The sequence below is a fragment of the Candida jiufengensis genome (assembly GCF_024610255.1).
Source record: "Candida jiufengensis strain CBS 10846 chromosome Unknown scaffold8, whole genome shotgun sequence".
NCBI classification, from domain to species: domain Eukaryota; kingdom Fungi; phylum Ascomycota; class Pichiomycetes; order Serinales; family Debaryomycetaceae; genus Lodderomyces; species Lodderomyces jiufengensis.
In genome coordinates, this window is record NW_026261555.1 from 42,327 (window position 1) to 66,964 (window position 24,638).

Here is a 24,638-nt window from a genome sequence, read left to right on the forward strand (position 1 = left end):
ATTTGATATAAACATTTTAACCCTTCCCCCAATCCCTCATCCTGCAATAATGAAGTTTTATGGTTTAATTTTTTTAGTTCGTGTATAGTTTGTGATAGTTCTTATCTAAATAGTCATAATTTAATATCCCGGTAATTAAAAACATTGTCTTGTAAATATTGAAAATTTGCTTGATTGAAGTTTGTTGCAATTAAATTGTGCAACATATTTTTTCTGTTAATAATTTTACCTAAGTCTTACATTTTACAACAATTTAATACAACAAAATATCAATTGCATAGTATGATCGAAGCATTGTATATATCAGATATAAGTAATGTTTTGATCTATGAATACTCAAATAAATTATCACTACCGAAGTTCAAATCAATCTTACCAAAAATTCAATCACAAATAAACAATTCATCATCTTCAACAACAACTCATATATCCATCAACTCTTCCTACTACATAATACAGCACAATCATTTGTCGCTAAATTTCTATGTCTTATGTTCAAATACATATAATACAAACCCTATAATACCTCATACATTCATACTAAGACTAATTGAAACATTACAAGACTATTTTGGAGAATTAAATAGTAATAAAATAGAAACTAATAATGATATTATTACGTTGATACTATACCAAATGCTAGATGATGGGATGCCAAACATAACAGATTTTAATAAAATAAGAGACTTAGTGAGTCATAATTCATTACTAACTAAAATACTAAATGAAGCTTCCAAGACTACTGGTATTGCACAAGATACAAAATTATCATTTCAAACAGATATACCATGGAGACGAAATGATGCAAAGTATACGAATAACGAGATGTATGTGGACGTTATTGAGAATATTAGTTTGACTATAAAGCCAATTGTCAAAAGATCAAAATTAAATCAACAACAATATGATTCAGCTTTCTATTCAAGTCGTCAAAACGAAAATATCGTGGACAATTATATTTTAAGTGGTCATATTAATGGCCAAATTGATTTTATAAGTAAATTAAGTGGTCAACCAACTTTAGAATTAATCTTAAACAAAATTGGCTCACATTTGGTTTTACCAAGATTTCATAAATGTGTAAACTTAGATATGTTTAAAGAAAGAAAAGGAGTGTTATCATTTATCCCACCAGATGGAAAAAGCACATTAATGAAATATCAAATCGATTTATGTGATGATTCCACTACAAATAAAGAGAAAATTAATTTATTAAAATTGAATTGTATCGATACTCAATTTTTAGTTCATGATAATTCAACAGATTTTGAAATTAAACTTTTCCCAGCTTTAATGATTAATAAAATTGAAAGTATAACGGTTGAAATAGTATGTGAAGATCAAGAAGATCAAATAAAAGTAAGTAGAATAAGTCATGGAGATTTTCAAACTAGAATCAATAACAAACATGAATGGAGTATGAAAGATTTGAAAAAGGGAGTCATACCAATGTTGTATGGAACCATTACAAGTAAAAATGACCAAGAAACTGACAATAATAGTGAAAAAGACTACAATTCAGAGAAATCACCAGTTGCATCAACCCAACCAAGAAAACCTTTATATATTAAGTTAAATTTCACATATAAAGGTCTAGTACCAAGTGGTAATAAAGTAGAAAGTTTGAAAATAACAAATGCAAAAGGATTAGGTGATAATGTTAAACCCTATAAAGGTGTAAAGTATATAACCAATTCTGGTGAGTATATAGTAAGATCTTAGCATCTTCGTTTAATTAATCTTCACGTCCATGTATTCGACCTTTCGTAATTACAAGATAATAAGTTAATATCATTTGTTTTTAATCATTAATTTCCATTTATTGACCCTTTTTATTATACAATTAATATTATAAAAATACTCACATAATTTATTGAGTTTTCTTCTTACTTTTCTGTTTTTGTTGATTTTTAATTAAGACTTTCCCAACAAATGTTCCAACTCCCAAACCAGCAATCAATAATAATAATAAAGGTAATTTTATTGCATAATCTCTTGGTAAAAAAAAATTATTTATAATTGAATCTGAATCAATAAATGGTAATACAAATACCCAAGTTGAATAATATATGAAAACAAATGTAGCTACAAAAAGCATCCCCAATCCAATTAATTTATCAACAGCCTTTAATTAAGTTAGTATAAGTCACTCTCAGCTCAATTGAGGTCCTTCCTGTTACATACCATCTTTATGTGTGTATAAGACTTGAAATGTTTATTAAAAAGTAATGGATCGTAAATTAAACTTAATAAATTAAAATATTTAATACGTGTCAAATATTTGATTAAGTAACACTACTTTTTTCAATTTTTCCATACAACTTTTCAGTTTACTGACAACTTGTTAAAACTGTTCCTACTCTTGATGGTAAATTACATTCATATTTTAAGCACTATTGGCAGATTAAGAGAGGATGTCAGATGAGTTTTGAATGAAAGAATGACTGTAATACCTCATATTCACTGCCACGCAGTTGGTAGCTCTAATATTTTGAAACCATAAGAAATTAAAAATGGATTGAATCAATGTGATTTTTGTACTTCCGATATTTTCGATCAACTTCAGCCTCAAGGTTGTTTTACTCAAATGTTCTCCAAATTCAAATCAAAGAAGGCACCTTTATCACTAAACTCAATATCAAATGCTATAAAAACTCATGGTTCGAAAAGTTTATCACCTGAAGAAATAAATCCTAAACATATTGATGTACAAGTTATAAATCAATTAGGTATACCTGAGAATTCAATAACAGCTATTGCTTATGATCCAATACAGTCTTTATTAGCAATAGCGACTAAAAAGAATGATGTAAGGGTATACGGTCAAGTAAATGTCGAAGTAGTATTTCAATTCAATATCAAACATCCAATAACTGATTTGAAATTTGTTAAAGGTGTATACCTACTATGTTCATCACCTGCATCTGGTTTAACTATTTTGTCATTGCATTCAAAACGTATATTGGGTACTTTTTCATTCCCAGGAACTGTAACCGCAATTGAAACTGATCCATCTTTGGATTGGGCTGTATTCGGATTAGCTAATGGAAGTTTAATATTTTATGATGTTGATAGATTAAATTTAACACCTTTTAGAATTGATAATTTACAGAAAAAAATTATGCCTAAAGAGAAAATGTCACCCGTAGTATCAATAGAATGGCATCCAAGAGATATTGGCACTTTATTAGTTGCGTATAATCAATGTGCCATAATTTATTCACTAGTAACTGGAGAAATTAAAAGTGTTTTGACTTATCAATTATCGAAAGAACACAAAGGTTTTCAGTATTCCACTCATATAGCCACTGGTGGTAAAAAAAAATTGTTTGGCTCCCTGAAAACTATTATTCCAATGATAAAAGAAGCACATTTCCATCCAAATGGTTTACATGCAATAACAGTACATAATGATAATACTATAGTATTCTGGGATATAGATGGTGGCAAAATTATCGAAGCTAGAACATTATATGAAACTCAATTACATAGACCTGGTGCATATTTAGAAGTTCCGATAGCATTTAATCCAATAGAAACAGTTAAGTGGGTTTGTGGAGAAGATCCTGAGAATACAAAACTACTAGTAAGTGGAGGTGACCCAGACGCTACAAACACTATAAGTGTACTTGATTTTGGTTACACATTAAAATATACTATAACATCCATAGAGAATCAAAGTAGATTTTATTGCAATCCGCAAGGAGGTCAAAGAAAGATACCCATTAATTTTTATCTTAATAATACCGAAATTACTGAATATATAACCCACATAGAGCCAATCACGGAAAACGGATCACCTTATTTCCATGGAGGTCATAATCCTTCTTTCCTTCTACTTGTGTCAAATTTAGGAAGAATGTATTCACTTTCATTTTCAGATAATTCTGGTGGTCAAGGAAGTTCAGATTTAGGAGCAGTAATTTTCCCAACTTCAATTGCATTAACTGTACCACCTTTATGTTATTTTGATGTTCAAGCTGTTGTTAGAATAGATTGGTATAGCATGATGTCAAGTAGGGTTTCATCAGGAACAAACGCTAAAATAAAACCCTTGTTGTTTGGTGGTTCTCCAGTTTCATTAACGAGCTTACCAAAATCTTTAGGCTATAATGATGGATTCAGAAATATAATGATTACAGGTCATGAAAATGGATTAGTCAGATTTTTAGATGTTACAAAAGGAGAACAACTGAGTACTGAAAGTGTTGTTCAAGTTAGTTTAAAAGAAACATTATATGATTATCAAAATCCTGCTAATTTAAGAGTTCTGCAAGTTTCCTGCTCGTTCCCAAATCGTCAATTATTAGTTGGCTTGGCTACTGGTGAAGTTGTTATTTGTAAATTCGGTAAGAATCCAAATGTTAAAAACGCTGGTATATCCACTAATAAAGATTATAGTGATTGTCCAATGCAACATACGAATGGAAGTGCCCTGTTACTAAATATTACTGGAAGAGTTTCTGGATCAGCTGCTCTGTCAGCAACTTTTTTACCATCGTATATATTGAGATTAGATCCATCAGAACCAATTTCAGTGTTGAAAATGAGTGATGCTGGTTTTGCAGCAGTTGGTTATAAATCTGGTAGATTGGTGGTTTGTGATATCTCAAGAGGTCCAGCAGTAATATTTAATTGTGACAACATAAAACAAAACTTAGTTTCTGTTGATGGTAAATGTTATGCTACAACAATGGAATTCACTATTATGGAATACGGAATGGATGGTTACTCATCATTGATTTTGATTGTTGGTACAAATTGTGGAGGTAATCTAATTTATTACAAAATAACACCAATGGGTAATGGTGGATTCAAAGTTGATTTTGCTGACAAAACTGCTCACTTGAATTATAGAACTGCTGACGGTGGAGATGCAGAAGCATCAAAATTGCTGCAGTTGATTCCTATTGATGCTCAATATGGTATGTCAGCTGTAGCAGATCCAAAGAGATTCTCACAATTAGGTACAGGTACACCAATTCCTGGATTCATAATTACCGTATCAGATAGAGATTTGAGAGTCATAAAATCTCCAAAAACAAAATTATCACACAAAGTTATTGATGATGTTTGTCTAAAAGCTAGTGTTGTTCAGTATAAGGATAAAGGTGTTGTCTTGGCTGTTTTGGTCAAGACGGGATTTATTAAATTAGTTTCATTACCAGCATTGCAAGACATTGCAAATATAAAATTACCAAAAGAAGCGTTCAACCATTTAAAAGAATCATTAGAGTCGGGAACTGCAAATCAATCAAACTTATTGTCTTCAGGTGAAATGTATCTTCGAGTTTCAAAAACTGAATCAGTATTCATTACAGCTTATGAAAAAACTCGTCAAAAGGGAGATATTGAAACTGATAAATTATTCAATCCAACAGCAATTATACCACCAAGACCTCTGGCAAGTACATTGTCTTGGGCTAAAGGTCAAATCAGTTATGTGTCTGTAGAAGATTTAACAATGTTAATAGCTGGTCCAAGTAGAAGAGCTCCGAAAACAGAAGAATCAACTTTAGCTCATAATATTAGTCCAGAAGCAAATCCTCAAGCTAATTATGGTGGTTATAATCCAAAACCTAAATCTGAAAATGCTTATGATCAACCAATAAGAAAAGGCGCTGCACCAGCTACAGGATTTGGAGCACAAGGTTTTATGAAAAGTGTACAAAATGGATTGCAAAGTGCTGAAGAAACTTTTAATGACTATGCAAATTCTGCAAGTCAAACTTTTACTGAGGGATTTGAAGAACAAAAAAAATCATTTTATACTTCTGCTTTACAAAGTAAATTTGGTTTTTAGATTATGAATTAAATTATGTTATGACTATATGATTGAAAATCTTTTTTTGCTTGTATACCATTATGCTCTCTTGACGTGCTCGTTTGGACCTTTCAATATAGATTTTGTATTATTTTGTGTTCAAAATTTTACTACTTTTCTTGCAATATTAGTTTGCAACTAAAATTTAGCATAACGAAGATTTGGCTATTTAGATATATACAAATCAATATATTTCTTTTTTAATTTTAACCAGTTTTTTTTCTCCAGTTGATCACCAACTTCTACTTTTATCCATACTACTTTTATCCATACAAATGAACTATTTATTTATTTAACTACTAACTTCAAAATTCTAGTTTCATTATCTATTGAGAAATATCTGTGAGACATTTCAATCACTTAAGTTTGGGAATTACTAGAGTTGACTATCTGAGAGTCTTTTCCAACCCTATGAATAGAATTAAAATTTTATCGAACTTGAGAACCAACCTTTTGAGAACAAACTTAACTAATTGAGTGAACTATGATTTAGATTAGACACTGGAGTGAAGCAAGTGAGATTTATGTTTATTCGAATTGGTTGACAGTCATTTTTGACTTTACCACTTGAGATACATGACTGTGAGTGGGCAGGTTGCTTGGTAGAGATGGATAGCTGATTCTAACTTAACTTTTGATTTCATACATATCATTATCGGGATAGTAACTGAAACAAAGGCTAAAGACTGCAGAAAGAGACTTCACAAATGCATCAAAAATGACACGAAATTAGCCCAAATCTGACTTGACACTAGCCACCAAAATAAGAAATCGGTTGCTAAGATTGAATAACAAAATTATCCCAGACATACAGAATTAAGAGCTTGACAGTTTAAAGTATATGACAATAAAATATAGAAATGTTTCAAATGAAGCTACCATATAAATCAAAGGTTATGCTCATTTTGCACCTAGAAAGGTTGCAATTATATAAAATATTGTACAATAAATATATATATAACAGTTAAATCATTAGATGCATTAGATCAATAACCAAAGTCGCTGGTAATTCAAGTGCCATAAACAAGCAAATGAAAAATCAAACTTTCTTTAAGGCTAATTTTAAACTTTATCCAATAAATTCGGACTTGAATTGTTGCAAAATCTTAACAAATAAAAATTTTTGTTTGTTAGTACTATACATCAAATTAAAGCTCAAAAAAGCACTGAGATATCAAAAGAACAAACAATGAATATCTAAAGGCACGAGAAGATCTAAACTATTACAAAATAGAGCGTTTCCTGTCTTTGAATGTTCCCGACAGAAATAAATCCGTACACACATAGTTTGCAAAGCGCGTTATACCAAATCTCTGCGCTTTTTGAAAGTCCAGCTAAAATTTAACACAAAATCAAATATCAAAACATACGAACAAAAAAATGTAAACATAAACAGGGACTAATAAAGTACAATAGCACTAAACCACACAAATCAATGAATAAAGAGAACATTGATCCATCAAATGATACCTCAGACGTGTCAAACTTACCTTTAAAGCTGATACATACCAACACAACACAAGAAATCAAAAAACCATCAAGTAGTGGAAATATAGACCAACATTTTCAATTAATCCATGAGACGAATTCAGAAATTCAGCAGCAATTATTTCGGGTAGAAACTTCAACTGCTCAGACAAATGTAGACCTAGAACAATTATACGTCAGATCCAAAAGTAATAATGAAAATTTGAACAAGTTACTAAAGAATATTGTTGAATATTCAAACGAAGTTATCACTGAAGGAAATGCAACAAAATCTGATATGAGTTTGATTATTAAAGCTTTAGAAGAAATCAAATCTAGCCATAATGGAATCAAAGACTCAGATCTAATCAAAATTAAAGATGAAATACACCTGTTTCTAGAAGAAAGGGAATTCAACGACATGGAAACAAAGATGGAAGTTGAAAAACTATATAATTATATCAAAGATAACGAACATAAGACCTCAACCCATCTACAGAATGAACTTAATAATATTTCAAAAGATAAGGATCACAGGCTTGACGATTTAGTCGATCAAGTAACCAAATTAAATCGAACTATAGGTTTGGAGAACTCTACAAAAAACATAGAACAACTACTTGAGACACTACTGATGAACTTTGACAATAAATTAAACTCAATTCTCAAACAACAAGAAGCATTAGAATTACAACATAAAATCGACACATTAGAACAAAAATACAACCTCCTCACAATCAGATATAATGAAAAATTCAATCAATTCGTGAATTTACAACAAAAATTTGAAACATTATCGAATCAAGTGAAACAAACACAATTATCAACCATTCCAATAACACAAATTGATAACCTCAAAAAATTCCACAAGACTAATCTACAAATGATTGATGAAAAAAATATAATGGTTTATGAAAAACAAAGAATAGTGAGTACTCCCATAAAATTTTCAAATAATTCAGATGATGAAAATAATAATAATGATGATAATGAACTATAATGACAAATTTTTTTAATATATATATACAATCTATCTACAAAATTCTATGTGTTCTTTGTAATTACATCTTTACCATCCATGTATGGTCTAAGCACTTCAGGAATTTTGATAATATCCAACTCTGGATCATAAAATTGTTCAATAATAGCAACGATCACTCTTGGTATAGCCATACAAGTACCATTTAGTGTAGCAACATGACCAATTTTTTCATCAGATACATTGTATCTTATCCCCAACCTTCTTGATTGATAGTCTCCACAATTAGATGAACTTGTTAACTCACCCCATGATCCTCTACCTGGCATCCAAGCTTCAATATCATATTTCTTCATAGCTGGTGAGCCTAGATCGGAAGTTGGCATATTTAATAATCGAGCTTTTAATCCTAATTCTTTGATTATTTGTAATTGAAAATCTTTAATTTCTTCAAGTTCTTCTTTTGATTTTTCCATAGTGGTAAAATGAAATAATTCAAGTTTAGTGAATTCGTGAACTCTATATAATCCTTTGGTATCTTTCCCACTTGCTCCTGCTTCTGCTCTATATGCTCTAGAAATACCAATATATTTTAATGGAAATTTTGTATTAGATGAAAAAATAGTTGATGAATGATATGCACCCAATGGAATTTCTGCAGTACCTGTTAATGCTCTTGGTTCATTTTCAATCTGATAAATTTGTTTCTCGTTATTTTGATCATTAGGTTTAAATCCACATGCATTTATTATTTCAGATTTGACGATTGAGGGTGGTGTTATCATTTTATATCCAATTGAACGTGCTTTACTTAAGCCATATTGGATCAAAGCTTGCTCCAACAATGCACCGTCACCTATTAAATAATACCATGATGATCCAGCAATTCTTGATGCGGTTGTAAAATCAACTATTCCAAATCTTTCACCAATTGATTTATGATCTCTCTTAGAGTCGCTTTTATTGAAAGATGACGCTTCTTCAGGAGATGTATTTATATAGGCCACTAGCTCTTCTTGAGTTTCTGATTGAGGTACAGAGTCATCAAGTAAATTAGGTAGAGCTTCAGCTTTACTGTACAACTCCTCTTGCAATTCTTTTACAAATTTTTCCATAGGTTTCATTTCATTTTTGATGTCTTTAAGTCTATTCTTTAGCACTTCGGAATTCTCATCTTTGTTTTTAATTTTATCAGCTAGTTCATTTCTTTCCCTCTTTAATGTGTTAATTTTGGTATAGGTTTGAGATAGTATAGGTCGATTTTTAGTAATAAAATCAATATCTTGAATTAATGAATTTGGTAATTGTCTTCTTTTGATCGATGATTTATACTCTTCTGATCTGGTTGTTATATTATTGAGATCTAATTGAGCTCTTAGTAATGTAGATGAGTTTTTGGTACCTGTACTAGCATATCTTAGTAGTAGTTTGCTTTTCGTCTTGAGCATTGATTGAGAATTCTGTATAGATTCTTTGTATTTTTATCAGGGCCCATATTTAGTGCAACCTGAAAAAGTATGTTGCAAAAGTAATAACCTACAAATTAACGCACCAGTTAGCTATAAGACAAGAATAAATACAACCACTCTACAATTCAATATTTATTTCTCCAAAACCCATTAATAAATATTTATAATAAATTTGAAATAAATAATACTATACAAACTAATATACAAATTTAACCAAGTAAAAAAAAAAATATGTTCAAAGTCATTTCCATCATCAACATTCCAATCATTATAAAAATTATGCAATAATTATTGTTCAATTCATCAAGTAAGAACCATTTCCAATTTCATCAATTTAATAAAACATGAATTTAAGGATTTTCTTCCACCATGGACTTCTTTTCCATTTTTCTTTTTCTTCTTGTTTTTCAATATTTAAAATTTCTTCATCAAATATAGTACGATCTAAATTAATATCAATTTCACTTAATGGAATATATAATCTCCAATTTCTTGTATATAATTTATGACAAACATAAAATAAAATCAAAACAATTGCTCCTAAATAATTTTGGAAAAATGCTTCAGCATTTGGTTTACCTTCTCCCTTTGGATATAATGCAATCCAAAATTGTGCAATTAATACTAAACCATACCATACTATAGCATAATATGATCCAATTACACCAGTTTTAGATTTATAACCTAATGCATCAGTTGAAATATGATTATATTTTAATGCAGCTCTAAATCTAACATGAGATATACAAATACCGCTCCAAGTGAAAATTTGTGATAAACCTGAAATAGCCAATAACCAATTGAAAACAGTTTCTTGTTTATCATAAGCTGCAATGAATGAGAATAATCCAATGATTGAACAAACAACTAATGCACGGAATGGTCTACCACGTCTATCAATATAATTAAACCATGATGGAGCAAATCCTTGTTCAGCTAATGATTGTAAAGTTCTTGAAGAAGAATATAAAGCAGATGAAGCAACTGAAGTAACAGACATTAAAATAACAGCATTAATAATTGATGGAACAGCTTTAACACCATGTAACGCAGCAGCTAAAACAAAAGGAGAAGCATGAGAACCACCTCCACCTGATCCCATTAATCTATCTGATGTATAAGGAACTAAAAGACCAACAATAGTTAAACTTGCAATCATTAAAACAATAATACGATAAAGAACTAATTTTGTTGCAATTGGAATAGCTTTTCTTGGATTTGGTTGTTCACTAGCACTTAAAGCTACAAATTCAGATTGTCCTAAAGCAAATGATCCAGTTACAAATACTGAACATAAACCTTTAAAATTTGTATAATAACCAGGATCATGCCAATATCTTCCACCAATATACTCCCCAGTTGGACCACCTCCAACATTAACTATAATACCCATTAAAATAAATCCTGTAATCATCATAACTTTACAAGTTCCAATAATAAATTCAGCTTCACCATATCCAGATGAACCTATAAAATTAATAACCACAATTACAATATAAAATATGGTAACCCAAACATCTGCATTAACACTTGTGTTCCAATAACTTATAGTCATTGCTGCAGTAACTAATTCAATTGAAATAACAGATAACCATTGTATACAATAATTCCAAGTTATAGCAAATGCAACTGAATCATCAATAAATCTTCTTGGATAATTATTATAACCACCAGATAATTCACTATAATTTACAGCCATTTCTCCAGCTGCTTGTAAAGTTGGATATAAATAAGTACCAACAATTGCAAAACCAACAATTAAAAATAATGGACCACTTTTATGTAAAACTGAACCAGTACCAACTAATAAACCAGTACCAATACCAGTAACTAAAGCCATTAGCATTAAATGCCTTTGACTTATACCCTTTTCCAATTGTTTACCAACTAAATGTTTTTCAGATTCATCAACTTTATTTCTACGAAATGAATCAGTAAATCTTGCAAATTTAGATTTTGATCCAATATCAGAAGAATCATCAGATGCAATATATGGAGAAGTATCTGAATCATTAAAACTTCCAAAATCTTCTGGTTTAACTTCTGGTGAAGCGGTTGATGATTTTTCTTTTTCTTTTGTAAAAACCATGATTAGAAAATAAAATTATTTGAAAGATATTGAATGCTATTAGAAAATCTAAATTGGTAAACAATGAATGATAAATATATAAAGATTTGTATATAATTAATTCTTTAAACTCTTGACTTTCAATTAAATTCTTGTGACTTTATAACTACGAATCTTGAAAAATAATGTAAATGTAAAATAAATTAATGATTATATAAAGCCCAAGCTATTGATAAGTACTAATAAAAATGATGTAATTAATGATTTTAGATCTGAATTGAGTGGAGTTGATCTTATTTTAGTTTAGAACAAGAAAGTTTCTTTGGTGAATACTTCTAATTAATTGAATTAAGAAATAATTATGATATTAATTTGTATTGGAAAAAGAAAAAAAAAGATAAAAATGAAGTTTATAAATATAAATAAATGATTACAAAAGTTACAATAAATCAATTATTTAGTTATCATTTACAAATCAAAGATCTAATTATAAAATTTAATTCTATTCATATTTAATATTGTTGTGAGTAATGAAAAATGCAAAAAAAAAAATATTACAATAACCCATTAAATTTAATGATTGCAAAATTATTTTTAGTAATCTTACATTAATTATTATTTAAAATTTTTTCATATTTCTTTTTTTTTTTAAATTTTTGAAACTTAAAAAGAAAAATATTTTTCTCTTTCTATTACCATTTTGATTCGGGTTTATATTTGAGAAGTAAAAACTATTAATGATTACATGACTTATTAAATTAGTTACCTAAAATCTGTTATTCAAAGTCGGGGGTTTTAAGAATTCAAAATTCGCTCGGTATAATAATTTTGAACACAAAGATTCCTATTATTTGGGTCATTACAACAAATTTGCAGCAATTTAAATTTACAAAAATATAATACAATATAAATAGATAAGATTAATTTAAAGGTGTAATTGTTTTACCTTCAATTGTATTAATTCCTTATCGTCTGATTATTATGTTTCATTTTAGTCAGATTAATGATTATAATGTTATTCATAAATCAATTTGTTCCTTAAATTTAAAAATCTGATAGTTTTAGAAATAAAGTTTTTTTTTCTTGGTCTAATGTTTCAAATAATTTTCTTTTTTTTTTTTCGTTTAATGTTAACTCTAAAGCTAGAGATGGTTATTGAAGGTTATGATCAGATCAAGTCTAGTGACTATCAAATCTTTAATTATTTATTGTTCATTCGTTGAATCTATAGATAACAGACTCAGTAATAAATATTATGCGAGATTATATAAAAAAAGAAAATAATTTTCGATTTACATTGCTTTTATTCAAAATAAAGTACGAATGCACTTATAGTAAACCATGTAAGTATTAGGAAACAATAATCAATTACACCAATTTTTATTGATTGGTAAAGTTACCGAGTTATTGATTGAAATTCAATACGTACAACTATGCACTTGTAATTCTTGCTCAATAGTGTTTGATTAATTTGCTTATCTTCAAAGTACAGTCTAACTTCACCACTCTTCTCCTCAATGAATTTAAGCCAACACGAATTCCATTCTGCATTTACAAATAAGCATCATAATCGGTATAATTTACATTCAGTTAAAATTATTACGGCAAATAATACTTGAAATAATTTTAATGGCAATTCTTTGAAAAGAATACAAAAAAACTTTTTATTCTTTGATGATGTCTTTTATAAATAGTACTCAGTAGTAAAAATAATTTCTTTTTAAATTTATGGCATTTTTGACATATTTTTTTTTTTCAATTTTGTGTTACATATTTGAAATATTTTTCAAATTTTGTTATGCCGCTAAAAATAAATTAGAAGAGTAAATGCCCTTTTTAAAAATTATTAAAAATGTAACAATAATTTTTTCCCTATTTCGGATCAATGTTATGGCATTCGAGATATTTACGGCTATTTAGTATTGATAAAAAAGTCCGAACTTAAAAATATATAAATGATCCGTTTCAAATATTATTAGAATTACTCCATAAAGATTTATTCATCTATCAACATCTCTATTATTTACTATATGCAAGTATATTTATTTATAAGTCTATTTACAAAGTTAAATTTTTACCAATAATTTCCATAGATGTTGAATCACCTTTAGCTAATTCTTTAATTTCTAAAGCATCACTTAAACATTTCCATGGATCTTTTGTACCACCCCATTTTAAAATATCATTTTTATATTTTAAACCAGATTGTTTATTCCATGGATCTTTAGAAAATAATGCATTCCATAATTTTTCAGCTATTGCTCTATCTAATAAATATGAATAATAAACTGCTCCATATGAAAATAAGTGAGGGAATTTTCCATGCCATGTTGAATATAAATCGGCAAAAATTTTTAAATTTTTTTCAACTTGATGATATATTTTAGTTGAATTTATTTCTTCTTGCTTACTTAATTTTTCAACTATTAATTCATTATGTAAAGTTTGATCTAATGTTGCCATTTTACTTTGCATAAAAGTTTCACATGATTGTAATATATTTCTATGGTCATGAACTTTTTGTAACAATTCTAAAGGTATTAATTCTCCAGTTTCATAATGTTTACCAATTTTAGTTAATACTCTTAAATCTTTACTAAATGATTCCATTAGAACTGATGGTATTTCAACAAAATCTGTGGCACATCTTGTACCTGATAAATTATGTAATTCAGTTCTACCAATCATTGAATGCATTGCATGACCCATTTCATGAAATATTGTATCTACTTGATCTAATGATAATAAAGTTGGTTTATTTTGTAAGGGTTGATTAAAATTACAAACTAATGATATTACTGGTAATTGATAATTTTTATCTAACTGAACTTTTGAATTGTATTCCTCTATATTTTCCCACTCATTCAATCTTCTTGAACAAACAATAGTAAAATGTGATGGTAATACTTTATGTGACCAAAAGTCAAGATACAAGTACCCCAAAATTTCATTTTTTTCTTGATCTATAACTTTTAATTTTCTGACAGTTTCATTATCCCATACTTCTCCACGTAGTGTTGCTTCAGGTACTAAATTTACATTATATAATTTTTCAAATAATTGATTTAAACCAGCAATAACTGTTCCCACCGAAAAATATTCGGATATTTTAGTTTGTAATTCAGAATCTTGTTGTTTTTGAGATTGAATTTTATTCAATAAATAATCTCTATCCCATGGTTTTAAATTATTAATAATTTCATCACTGGTCGAATCAATCTTTCTATCGTCTTTAACGCCATTTAAAGCTTTTAATTCTTCACCAACAATTTTACTTTTTAAGGATTCTTGTAAATTCGTTAAAAATGCCATTACGTTTTCTGGTGATTTGGCCATTTTGTGTTCTAATTGATAATGAGAAAAAGATTCATAACCTAGCATTTTTGATAATAATGCTCGATATGAAACAAAATTGTTTAGTATTTCAATTTGTTCTTTTGATGAGTTATGTAATGCAACCCAAATTTTTTTTCTTAATTCATCAGATTTACAATTAGTTAATAATGAATATGGTAAATGTGCAATTAATGGAACATAATATGAATTAGGGTTTTTAGTATGATTATATTTTGATTGATATTGTAAAATTTCTTGTTTCAAAGATGGATGTTCAATATTATTAAATTCATTTTCAGTAATTTCACACCAATTCGAGTCCAAACTACTTATCTCATTATTGAATCTTGAGCCCAATAAAGATATTTCTTGAGTAATTGCAACAAAATTTTCTCTAGTTTTTGGATCCATATGTATTCCTGATCTTTCAAAATCTTGTTTCAAATATTCTCCAACTTTAATTTCTTCATCAGTCAATTTTGAACTTAACTCTTTTGAATTTAAAAGTTCAACTAGGTTTTTATATAAATCAACATTTGTATTTAATTGATTCATATATTCAAATACAAGTTCATGAGTTTGTTGAGCTGCGTTAATCCATTTGTTACTTGGATGAACAACTCTTATAAATTCTGCAACATCAATCACTCTACATAGTATATCTGATAATTGATCTAATTTTTTTACATAATCTAGCTGATTTTGAGTTGATTTATTCTTGTCATTCATATCTTCTACTAAACTTTTAGCTTCAACCAAGGACTTTTTGGAAAAGTCTATTAGTCCCAGCGGTTTTGATAATAACTCATTTTTAAATAATCCAGTTTCTGATTTATTGAATGAAAATGGTGATTTTGTAGTCTTGGAATTTTCATTTGTGAATTTATAGAAATAATCTTGGTTGTCAAATATTCTTACTAAATGATTAGGTTCATAATTAATTCTATAGTTTGAAGATTTGTGAAAATTTCTAGTTGGTATCAATGATTTTAAATCATATCGTAGTAATCTACTTGATATCTTCATTTATTGTTGTCAAAAATTTATATGACACTCAATACATTTATAATTAGTTATAATGAGCCCAGAAGCTTTTAAAATAAGAATGACCAATATACAATAAGTGATTGAAATCTTTCCTGTTGTATTAGTTTGATAAATATTGTGTATACTAAGCTGATGTACTAACTAAATTGGTACAAAATAAAATATAAAAATAATATTATTATTACAAAATACGAATTTTCAATATTTCTGTTTAACAACAATTAAAATAAGATCTAACACGTACTAATTACGAAACAATATTCATATAATTCTTTGAACATTTTTCAATTCCTAACAACAAATTGCTTTTTACAATTTATAAATTAATAAACTTATAGATCAAATTGCTAAATAGTTACCAAATGAATGAATAAGTATGTCAAACATACCCAATTTTGCAAGACCAACAACTACAAATCCATCAAGAAATGGAACAATTAATGAAGTAACATCACAATTGTCTCAATCATATATACTGAATTCAAATAATAACTCACAACTGTTACTGCAGCAGCATCAACAATCACCAGCCCTAAAGCGTAAATCTGCTAGAGACTATCAGTTTGGAGCGAAAATTGGTGAAGGATCATATTCAACCGTTTATTCAGCAATTGACAAACAACACAACAAAACCTATGCTATAAAAGTATTATCCAAAAAGCATATAGTAAAAGAAAATAAAATTAAGTATGTGAATATAGAAAAGACAACACTTCATAGATTAGGTCAACAACATCCAGGTATTGTTCAATTATATTATACTTTTCAAGATGAATCAAGTTTATTTTTTGTATTGGATTTTGCCGAATATGGAGAATTATTATCAATTATACGAAAATTTGGATCACTATCTGAACAGGTGTCAAAATTTTATATGTGTCAAATATTAGATGCTGTTAAATTTATTCATCTGAAAGGAGTTATTCATAGAGATTTAAAACCAGAAAATATTTTGGTAAGTCATGATCTTAGTATTAAAATTACAGATTTTGGAGCAGCTAAATTATTGGGAGAAAATGATGAATATGGTGAAAAAATTGATTATACTTCTTATGGAAATAATGATGTTGAAGTCAATGGATCAAGTATGAAGGAAAGATTAGGATCATTTGTTGGAACTGCTGAATATGTTTCACCAGAATTATTAAAAGAAAACATTTGTGGATTTGAAGCTGATATTTGGGCAATTGGGTGTATATTATATCAATTTTTCAACGGATCACCTCCATTTAAGGGCAATACTGAATATCTTACTTTTCAAAAAATTATAGATGTTGATTATACATATATATCACCAAAACCATTACCCAATGACGTGATTGCATTGATAGACAAAATATTGGTATCAGAACCTACACAAAGATTAACTATTCCTGAAATGATGTCCTCAAATTGGTTCCATGATGTTGATTGGAGAGATGAACGTTTTATTTGGAATAGGAAAGTACCCAAATTTGAAAGTTTTGACTCCGATGGTTCAATACAACATGCTCCTGTTACTTTCAAAAATGGATCGAATAGAAATATGAATAAATCTAATTCGTATCAACAATTACAAAATCAAATTCAAGGTTCAGATTTTGGATTTTTACCTACTGTTTCTGCCAAAAAGTCATATAAACCCGCAACAATATTAAGAAAAAATAATTCACCAACAAAGATCAAGGATTCAAATATGTTGAATAATAATTTCCAACCTAATACACTGCCAATGCAAAGACAAACTATACAACGCTCGGTACAAAATTCACAACAACCACCATCATTTCAGCAACAACCACAACAAATGCAACAACAGATACCACAATCACCACTCCAGCAACAACAATTCAACAATCAAGTCAACAATAGCAATAACAATCAAATTAACAAAAACAATAATAATAACTATAACTATAACAATTATAGAGTCGTGGAACCTCAAAGCCAAATATCCATACAACAAAAACAATCAATATACAACAATCCCTCTGAGCCAACTAATATTAGAAACAACACTGCATTTCAAAATATGCAACCAATATCATCTCCATCTCAACCTCCTGATAATGGTCAATTTCAAAATGTTCAATCACAGCCCTCATCATCAACGTCTAAACCTCCATTAGTAACACAAAAATCACAACAATATCAACCATCTCCAACTTTCTCCAAACCTACCAGAAAAAGTAAATCACCACAAGGGTCACTACAAGGGTCAAAAGTTGAACAATCTGAACAACAATCTGAGTCTGTTGCTTCAAATGCAGCAGCAGCAGCCGCTTTCGCTAGTCAACGTCAAAAACAAAAAACTTCATCAGCATCTGGATTACCTCAAGCACCCTCCAGAACAGATTCTTCTTATTTAATAAAAACTACTCAACCAAAATCAAAGCAAAAACAAAGCATAATAAATTTTCGAGATATTACTTCATTACTTAATCAAAACGAAAAAATTTTAAAAATGGATTTATTATATAAGATTAATCTTAAAAAACAAAATTTAAATATACAATATGATATTTTAGATGATTCAATATTAGAGCAAATCATTTCAAGGAATAAAGTGGTATTGGAACAAAATAAAAAATTAGTGTTAACGATTATTACTAATATGGCTAGATTATTTTTTGTTGAAGCATCATTGGAAGTAATGTTGGTTGATTTAAAAGCAAATAAAGGAGCTGATTGTTTAATGTATGATTACGAATTTGAAACCGATGACGAAGAAGAGGATAATTCAAGTGATAATTCATTAGGTTACTTAATCATAGAGTTGGTAAAAGATGGTGGAGATTTAGTATTTCTTGAACAAATTTCAAATGATGTAAGAAAAAAATTACCACAAGTCATCAAAGTAAATGATAAAACAAATAAAGAAGTATCAATTGGATCAGATCATGGATGGATTGATTGTTTATTAATTGCTCGTGATACGTCTTCTTCTGCTACTACTACCCAACAATCAAAACCTACTACAACACGATCTAAATCTCCATCAACAAATTCAACTACAACAAATAATAGTAAATCAAGAAGATTATCCAAAAGAAAACTGAATGATAGTAGATCAACTAAATCATTACTGTCGCCTAAAATTAATCAACCAAATCATTTTGCAGCTGCAGCAGCTGCCGCCGTTAATATTAATAAATAGACCCTTTTTCTTAAATTTTGATTTATATCTAATTTATATACAAATATTATTATACATAAATCATTTCAAGTCCTGTCATATCAAATCAAAGACTGTAATAATTTGTGAATCGTACTAACATATGACAAGCTCTTTACTCTTCTATTTATACATACTACAATTCATGTAATAAAATAGTTTCAAAATTTATTATAATTCAAATTTTCTATTGTTAATCAAATTTGAAACATTTTATTAAGAGAGAAATTAAATATTATTATAATATTAAACAAATTACAAAATATATAAATTACATTATTATTCAATTTTTTATTAATCACCAATTCTTTTGATCAATCAATCAATATATATCAAATCAATACAACATCAACACAAATATATATATATGGAAGAATCATGTCAAATTTGGAAGATATAAAGCTAAATCCTTATTCTTTAAGAGTATTTTTAAATATTGGATTTCAACAATATATAGATAATATTGTAAAGAATTTAAGCGAAGGAGAAGATAAAACATTATATTCAAGAAATCAACAAGATTATGATAAACTTGAATCAGAATTTCACTTTATTTCTCAATCTATTATGACTACTATAGATAGAACTGATTTTGATGAAGCAAAATATTTACCTAAATTTGATATGAATAATAAAAATTCAACTTTATCAATTGAATCTATTGAAAATATATTATGTGGAAGAAATCTTACCCCATTTAGATATACAAAAGTTAAAACTAAAGATTTAATATTAAGAGCATTATTTAATCAAGATGAAGAAGTTTTTATAAATAATCGTGAACAAGTTGCATCAAAAATATTAAATATATTATATTTAGTATTAGAAACATATCCTGAATTTAAGTTTATTGAAAATGATTCAAATAAAAGTTTAGGCTTATATTGTTTAAAATATCTTGAATCAGTATCTTCACTTTTTTCATCATCATCAACAAACCAAGAGGAAAATGAAGTTTTATTTACATCTGCATGTAAATATTTAAAAAATGATTATTCAGAGGACATACCATATAATAAATTTTTTGAATGTTTTGAAACTGTATTTACAACTATTTTAAAATATATAATATCAAGTTCAAATTCCAAAAATGAGTCAAATTTTGAAACATTTAATAAATTAAGAGAAATAGGAAATAATCTTATGTCATTTCAATCATTTGGTCAAGCTATAAAAGTTTATACTGAAGCATTGACAATTGAACCAAAGTATAATTATGAAGAAGATTCTCAAATTTATACTAATAGAGCAATTGCATTTATAGGAATTAATTGTGTTCCAGAAGCTATTGATGATTTAAATTCCGCGTTAGTTATTGATAAAGCATTCGCTCCTGCATGGACTCAATTAGGTTATTGTCATTTATATATGGGTAATGGTTTAATGGCATTAGAATGTTATTCAATTGCATTAAAATGTGCTGTTGGTGAAATTCTTCCCTATAGATTCCCAAGAGATAAGAAAATCGTTGAAGAATATAGAGAATTGAGACAAAAGACTATATTACCACAATTTGTTGAAAGATTAAGTGCTGCTATAGCTTTAACTGAAAAAAGAGCTTATCAACAAAAAGTACCAGAAGCTAAAATTAAAAAAATTGTAAGTGAAGTAAGAAAAACTTTAGCGCATTTAAGAGCAATTGGTCCAGAAGGTGATAGAGATTATTTTACATATATGCCAGTTTATAGAGATTCCACTTTGAGAAATCTTTCAGAAAGAGCTAATGCTAATAGACCAAATATCCTAACACCTGAAGTTAGTCAAAATATGTTGGCTAGAAATGGAATGGAAACTGCAACAATTACTCAAATAGATGCAATTCCTCATAATGATGCACCTAGAGCAACTACAACTACTACTGGAGTATCTGGACCTCCCAATAATAACAATAATAATGGACCAAGATCAAGAAGAACCAATGGATTTTCGGTAACTGCTGTTGATGCAGATGGAAATCCGGTTGATGGACTTCCAATTGGTAATATCGCAGATTTTATTGATGAATATGACGAAGGTATTGAAAATAGTAATAATAGAGGTGACAATAGAGGTTTAGGGGGACTAAGTCAAAATGTAAGTGAGCTTTTGGGAGCATTTACTCGACCACAGCAACAACAACAATCAGAACAACAACAACAGCAGCAACAACAACAACAACAAAATCAAAACACAAATCAAAGTCAAAATACCAACCCCAATACTAATACCAATACCACTACAAATGAAACCACGAACACAAATGAAACTCCAAATCTAAATCAAAACCAAAATCAATCAAATGTTCCTCCTGATTTTAGAAGCATATCGGATGCTATAGTTCAAGGTTTAGGTAATGTATTTGGTCCTTCTATTTCAAACACATTACAAAGTATGGGAGTTGGTACAGGTGGAACATCAGGTAGTAATGTTTTCGTTAATGGAGTAGATGTTACAGCAATAGTCAGAGATTCAGTTCGAAATCATTTTGAAAATCAAGATCAAAATCAAAATCAAAATCTAAATCAAAACCAAAACCCAAGAAATGGTTCGACTCTGTTTCAAACTCATGTTCAAAGTCAAGTTCATTCCGAAGCAACAAATTCAAATCAACAACCTTCAAATACTCAACCTAATAACTCCACTACCAATAATCCAAATACTTCTTCATCCACAAATGCAAACACTGAGCAAACTAATAATCAAACTCAATCAGATCAAGATCAAGATTTAGATTTGGATTAAGTGGATAGAGTTAAAATAATAAAAATGTCTTCTTTTCTAGTTTAATAATATTTTTACTACATTCCCATCTCTTTTCTTTAGTAATAATTTCTTTTATTAATAATATACAAACCTCATAAACACCGTACTATAAAAATCCCTTTTCTAGTTTTAATCCTTTTTTGATTTTTTTGATTTCTTATCTTTCTTCTTTGATTTTTCTTCACTCACTTCATCATCATCATCTCTTTTTCTTTTCTTTTCCTTTTTATCTTTTTTATCTTTCTTGTCTTTTTTATCCTTTTTATCTTTCTTATCTTTCTTACTCTTTTTATCTTTTTTATCTTTTGATTTAATTTCTACTTTTTCTTCAACTTCTTCAGTTTCTGATTCTTCATCATCTGAATCAGCAACATTATTGTTTGTGATTGGAGCATCAGCATCAACATTATAAGCTCTTGCTTCCGTTATATCTATTTTTGGTTGTTGTCTACTGACTTTTGATGTTGTTCTCATATCTCTACCTTCTAATTGACTTAATCTATTTTCAACTTTTGATCTATTTTCTAATCCAAAATCATCTGAATCATCTCTTTCTTCATCAAAACAATCATATCTTACTGATAAAGCTGCTTTTGCAGCTAATACTCTTGCAATTCTTCCTTTATTTTTACCAGTTGCTTGACCAACTATAGATGCATGATAAATGATACCATATTTTGGAGTATCATGTTTTGTTTTCAAAGCTCTGAACAAAGCTTTTTCAGCTCCCAAAATTTGTATAGTTGAAGCAGGAGCTTTTGCTAAAGAAATCAATGAACCAGCATGAGCAATAAATCTTGCACCAACTAAATCACCAACCATTGTAGTTAAATTTGGAGCAATAGCTTTCATTCTTGAACTTAAATAATTTGATAATTGTTCTCTATAAGCAGCTAAATCAACAATTTGTTCAGCTAATGCTTTAATATTATCTAAATCATTTTCAGTAATTTCTGTACCCATTGAAACTTCAGCAGCAGTTTTAACTTGTTCTTCAATTTCTTCTGGTAAAATTTCTGATAATTCAATTTCTGAAGCATTTGATCTTATACCCATTGTTAATATAATCCTTGCATATGCAACTGAATCAACAACAATTTTAGCTAATTCAGGAAAATGCCATCCATACCATTCTTTACATCTCATTGCATAAGTATTCAATTCTTTATCTAAATCATCTAATAATGCAATAGCTTGAATAATCATTGTATCAACTTTATCAGCTGAAAATTTTAATTTATGACGTCCAATAGAATGAGCTAATCCCAAGGACATTTGATTTAATGATGAATTATCTAATCCTGGTAATAATTCAGGTAAAAATTCTTTTATAGCTCTATGTAAATCTAATGAAGCAGCATCAGATATAACTTGAAAATTTAATCCCAATTTATTTATAGCATTACCTAATTTAGTTTCTGATACAATCAATGTAGATTTTTTGTCAGTCTTGGAATCTTCCAATAATTTCTTCAATGAATCTGATACTTTACCTTCCATTATAGAATTTGCTTCTTCTAATGCATTTGCTGCACTTTGAAATTTTTCAAATCTATGAATTTTGAATTGATCAGTTACTTTTTCTAATGAATTTAAATCCTCAATTAATGATGAAGATTTATGAATTTTTTTATCTGATGCTTTTAAAAGTGCATACCCTGCTGCTGTTTCTGTTAAAACGTAAGCCATTTTATATTATCGTGATTATTTGTACGAATGTAGTTGTGAATGAATTAATAAATGATGATATAATTATTCGACAAAACTGAAAAATTATTGCTTCAACAAGTTTTTTGAATAAATCTATGAATTAGTCTTTAATAAATTTAAGTTGATAAAACGGACAAGTAAACTTTCGCTAAATATGATGATGGGGTTGGTATATATGTTGGTTCGTTGGTTGATTAGAATAATATAAATTAAGATTCTAATTCTTTGCAATAATTAGATCTGAAAATTTTGAAAATGAGATGAGAAATTTTTGTTTCTAAAGTTAATTAAATTTTTTAGTAATAGTTTTTTTCTCACTCTCCATATTCTATTAAAAAAACTACATCTACTCAGAAGTTAATACTTAGTTGTACTTGTTGTATGAGTATATTAAAATATATTCAGTAGCTACTGATAGAATGATTGCAACCATAAAATAGTTTACCAACTGATCAACTAAATACATATTTGTGAAGTTGACTTTGTTCGAACTTATAAACGATTATTAAGGGTATGAATTGCTAAGAATAATTAAGAAGTATAACAGGTCTTCAAACTCAATTGCAGCATTCTATTTGATTAATTTATACTATTTTATAGTCTGAGATTGTAATCAGCTCTAGTATAGTTTTGTTAGACAAGTCTTGTGATGTTTTAAATTATATTTGAATTGAGCTACCAAATTTTTGCAACCTTTTTTTAAACAGTAAGTACCGGTGAACTTAATAAAGAAATGATACTATAATATTTGTATATCTATTCGAACTGAGTCCTAGAGTTGAACTTTACTTAACGAAGAGCTGTAATTGAAATATGGCTTAAATTAATGTGGTCAAATTTTG

At 28.4% G+C, this 24,638-nt stretch overlaps 9 protein-coding genes across 9 annotated transcripts; 5 read left to right on the forward strand and 4 right to left on the reverse strand. All coding sequences in view use genetic code 12, as the record gives it.

Moving 5' to 3' along the window:
- Nucleotides 1-282: 282 nt before the first annotated feature.
- Nucleotides 283-1,722, forward strand: KGF54_000337 (uncharacterized protein; the record flags this gene model as incomplete). Its single annotated transcript, XM_051763950.1, has 1 exon — nt 283-1,722. One exon carries the CDS (start codon nt 283-285, stop codon nt 1,720-1,722), a length of 1,440 nt encoding a protein of 479 aa, XP_051622328.1.
- Nucleotides 1,723-2,587: 865 nt separating this feature from the next.
- On the forward strand, nt 2,588-5,803 carry SRO77 (putative Rab GTPase-binding protein; the record flags this gene model as incomplete). Its single annotated transcript, XM_051763961.1, has 1 exon — nt 2,588-5,803. The coding sequence occupies one exon, from the start codon at nt 2,588-2,590 to the stop codon at nt 5,801-5,803; it is 3,216 nt and encodes a 1,071-aa protein (XP_051622329.1).
- A 1,456-nt stretch (nt 5,804-7,259) lies between these two features.
- Nucleotides 7,260-8,291, forward strand: KGF54_000339 (uncharacterized protein; the record flags this gene model as incomplete). The annotated part of the gene is made up of 1 exon (XM_051763972.1): nt 7,260-8,291. One exon carries the CDS (start codon nt 7,260-7,262, stop codon nt 8,289-8,291), a length of 1,032 nt encoding a protein of 343 aa, XP_051622330.1.
- Nucleotides 8,292-8,335: 44 nt separating this feature from the next.
- Nucleotides 8,336-9,718, reverse strand: KGF54_000340 (putative serine--tRNA ligase; the record flags this gene model as incomplete). Its single annotated transcript, XM_051763984.1, has 1 exon — nt 8,336-9,718. The coding sequence occupies one exon, from the start codon at nt 9,716-9,718 to the stop codon at nt 8,336-8,338; it is 1,383 nt and encodes a 460-aa protein (XP_051622331.1).
- A 355-nt stretch (nt 9,719-10,073) lies between these two features.
- GNP1 (amino acid transporter) lies at nt 10,074-11,828 on the reverse strand (the record flags this gene model as incomplete). Its single annotated transcript, XM_051763995.1, has 1 exon — nt 10,074-11,828. One exon carries the CDS (start codon nt 11,826-11,828, stop codon nt 10,074-10,076), a length of 1,755 nt encoding a protein of 584 aa, XP_051622332.1.
- Nucleotides 11,829-13,865: 2,037 nt separating this feature from the next.
- On the reverse strand, nt 13,866-16,169 carry KGF54_000342 (metalloendopeptidase; the record flags this gene model as incomplete). The annotated part of the gene is made up of 1 exon (XM_051764006.1): nt 13,866-16,169. The coding sequence occupies one exon, from the start codon at nt 16,167-16,169 to the stop codon at nt 13,866-13,868; it is 2,304 nt and encodes a 767-aa protein (XP_051622333.1).
- Nucleotides 16,170-16,566: 397 nt separating this feature from the next.
- Nucleotides 16,567-19,326, forward strand: PKH3 (protein kinase; the record flags this gene model as incomplete). The annotated part of the gene is made up of 1 exon (XM_051764017.1): nt 16,567-19,326. The coding sequence occupies one exon, from the start codon at nt 16,567-16,569 to the stop codon at nt 19,324-19,326; it is 2,760 nt and encodes a 919-aa protein (XP_051622334.1).
- A 396-nt stretch (nt 19,327-19,722) lies between these two features.
- Nucleotides 19,723-22,065, forward strand: KGF54_000344 (tetratricopeptide repeat protein; the record flags this gene model as incomplete). Its single annotated transcript, XM_051764028.1, has 1 exon — nt 19,723-22,065. The coding sequence occupies one exon, from the start codon at nt 19,723-19,725 to the stop codon at nt 22,063-22,065; it is 2,343 nt and encodes a 780-aa protein (XP_051622335.1).
- A 150-nt stretch (nt 22,066-22,215) lies between these two features.
- On the reverse strand, nt 22,216-23,775 carry NOP5 (RNA-processing protein; the record flags this gene model as incomplete). Its single annotated transcript, XM_051764039.1, has 1 exon — nt 22,216-23,775. One exon carries the CDS (start codon nt 23,773-23,775, stop codon nt 22,216-22,218), a length of 1,560 nt encoding a protein of 519 aa, XP_051622336.1.
- Between the last annotated feature and the right edge of the window lie 863 nt (nt 23,776-24,638).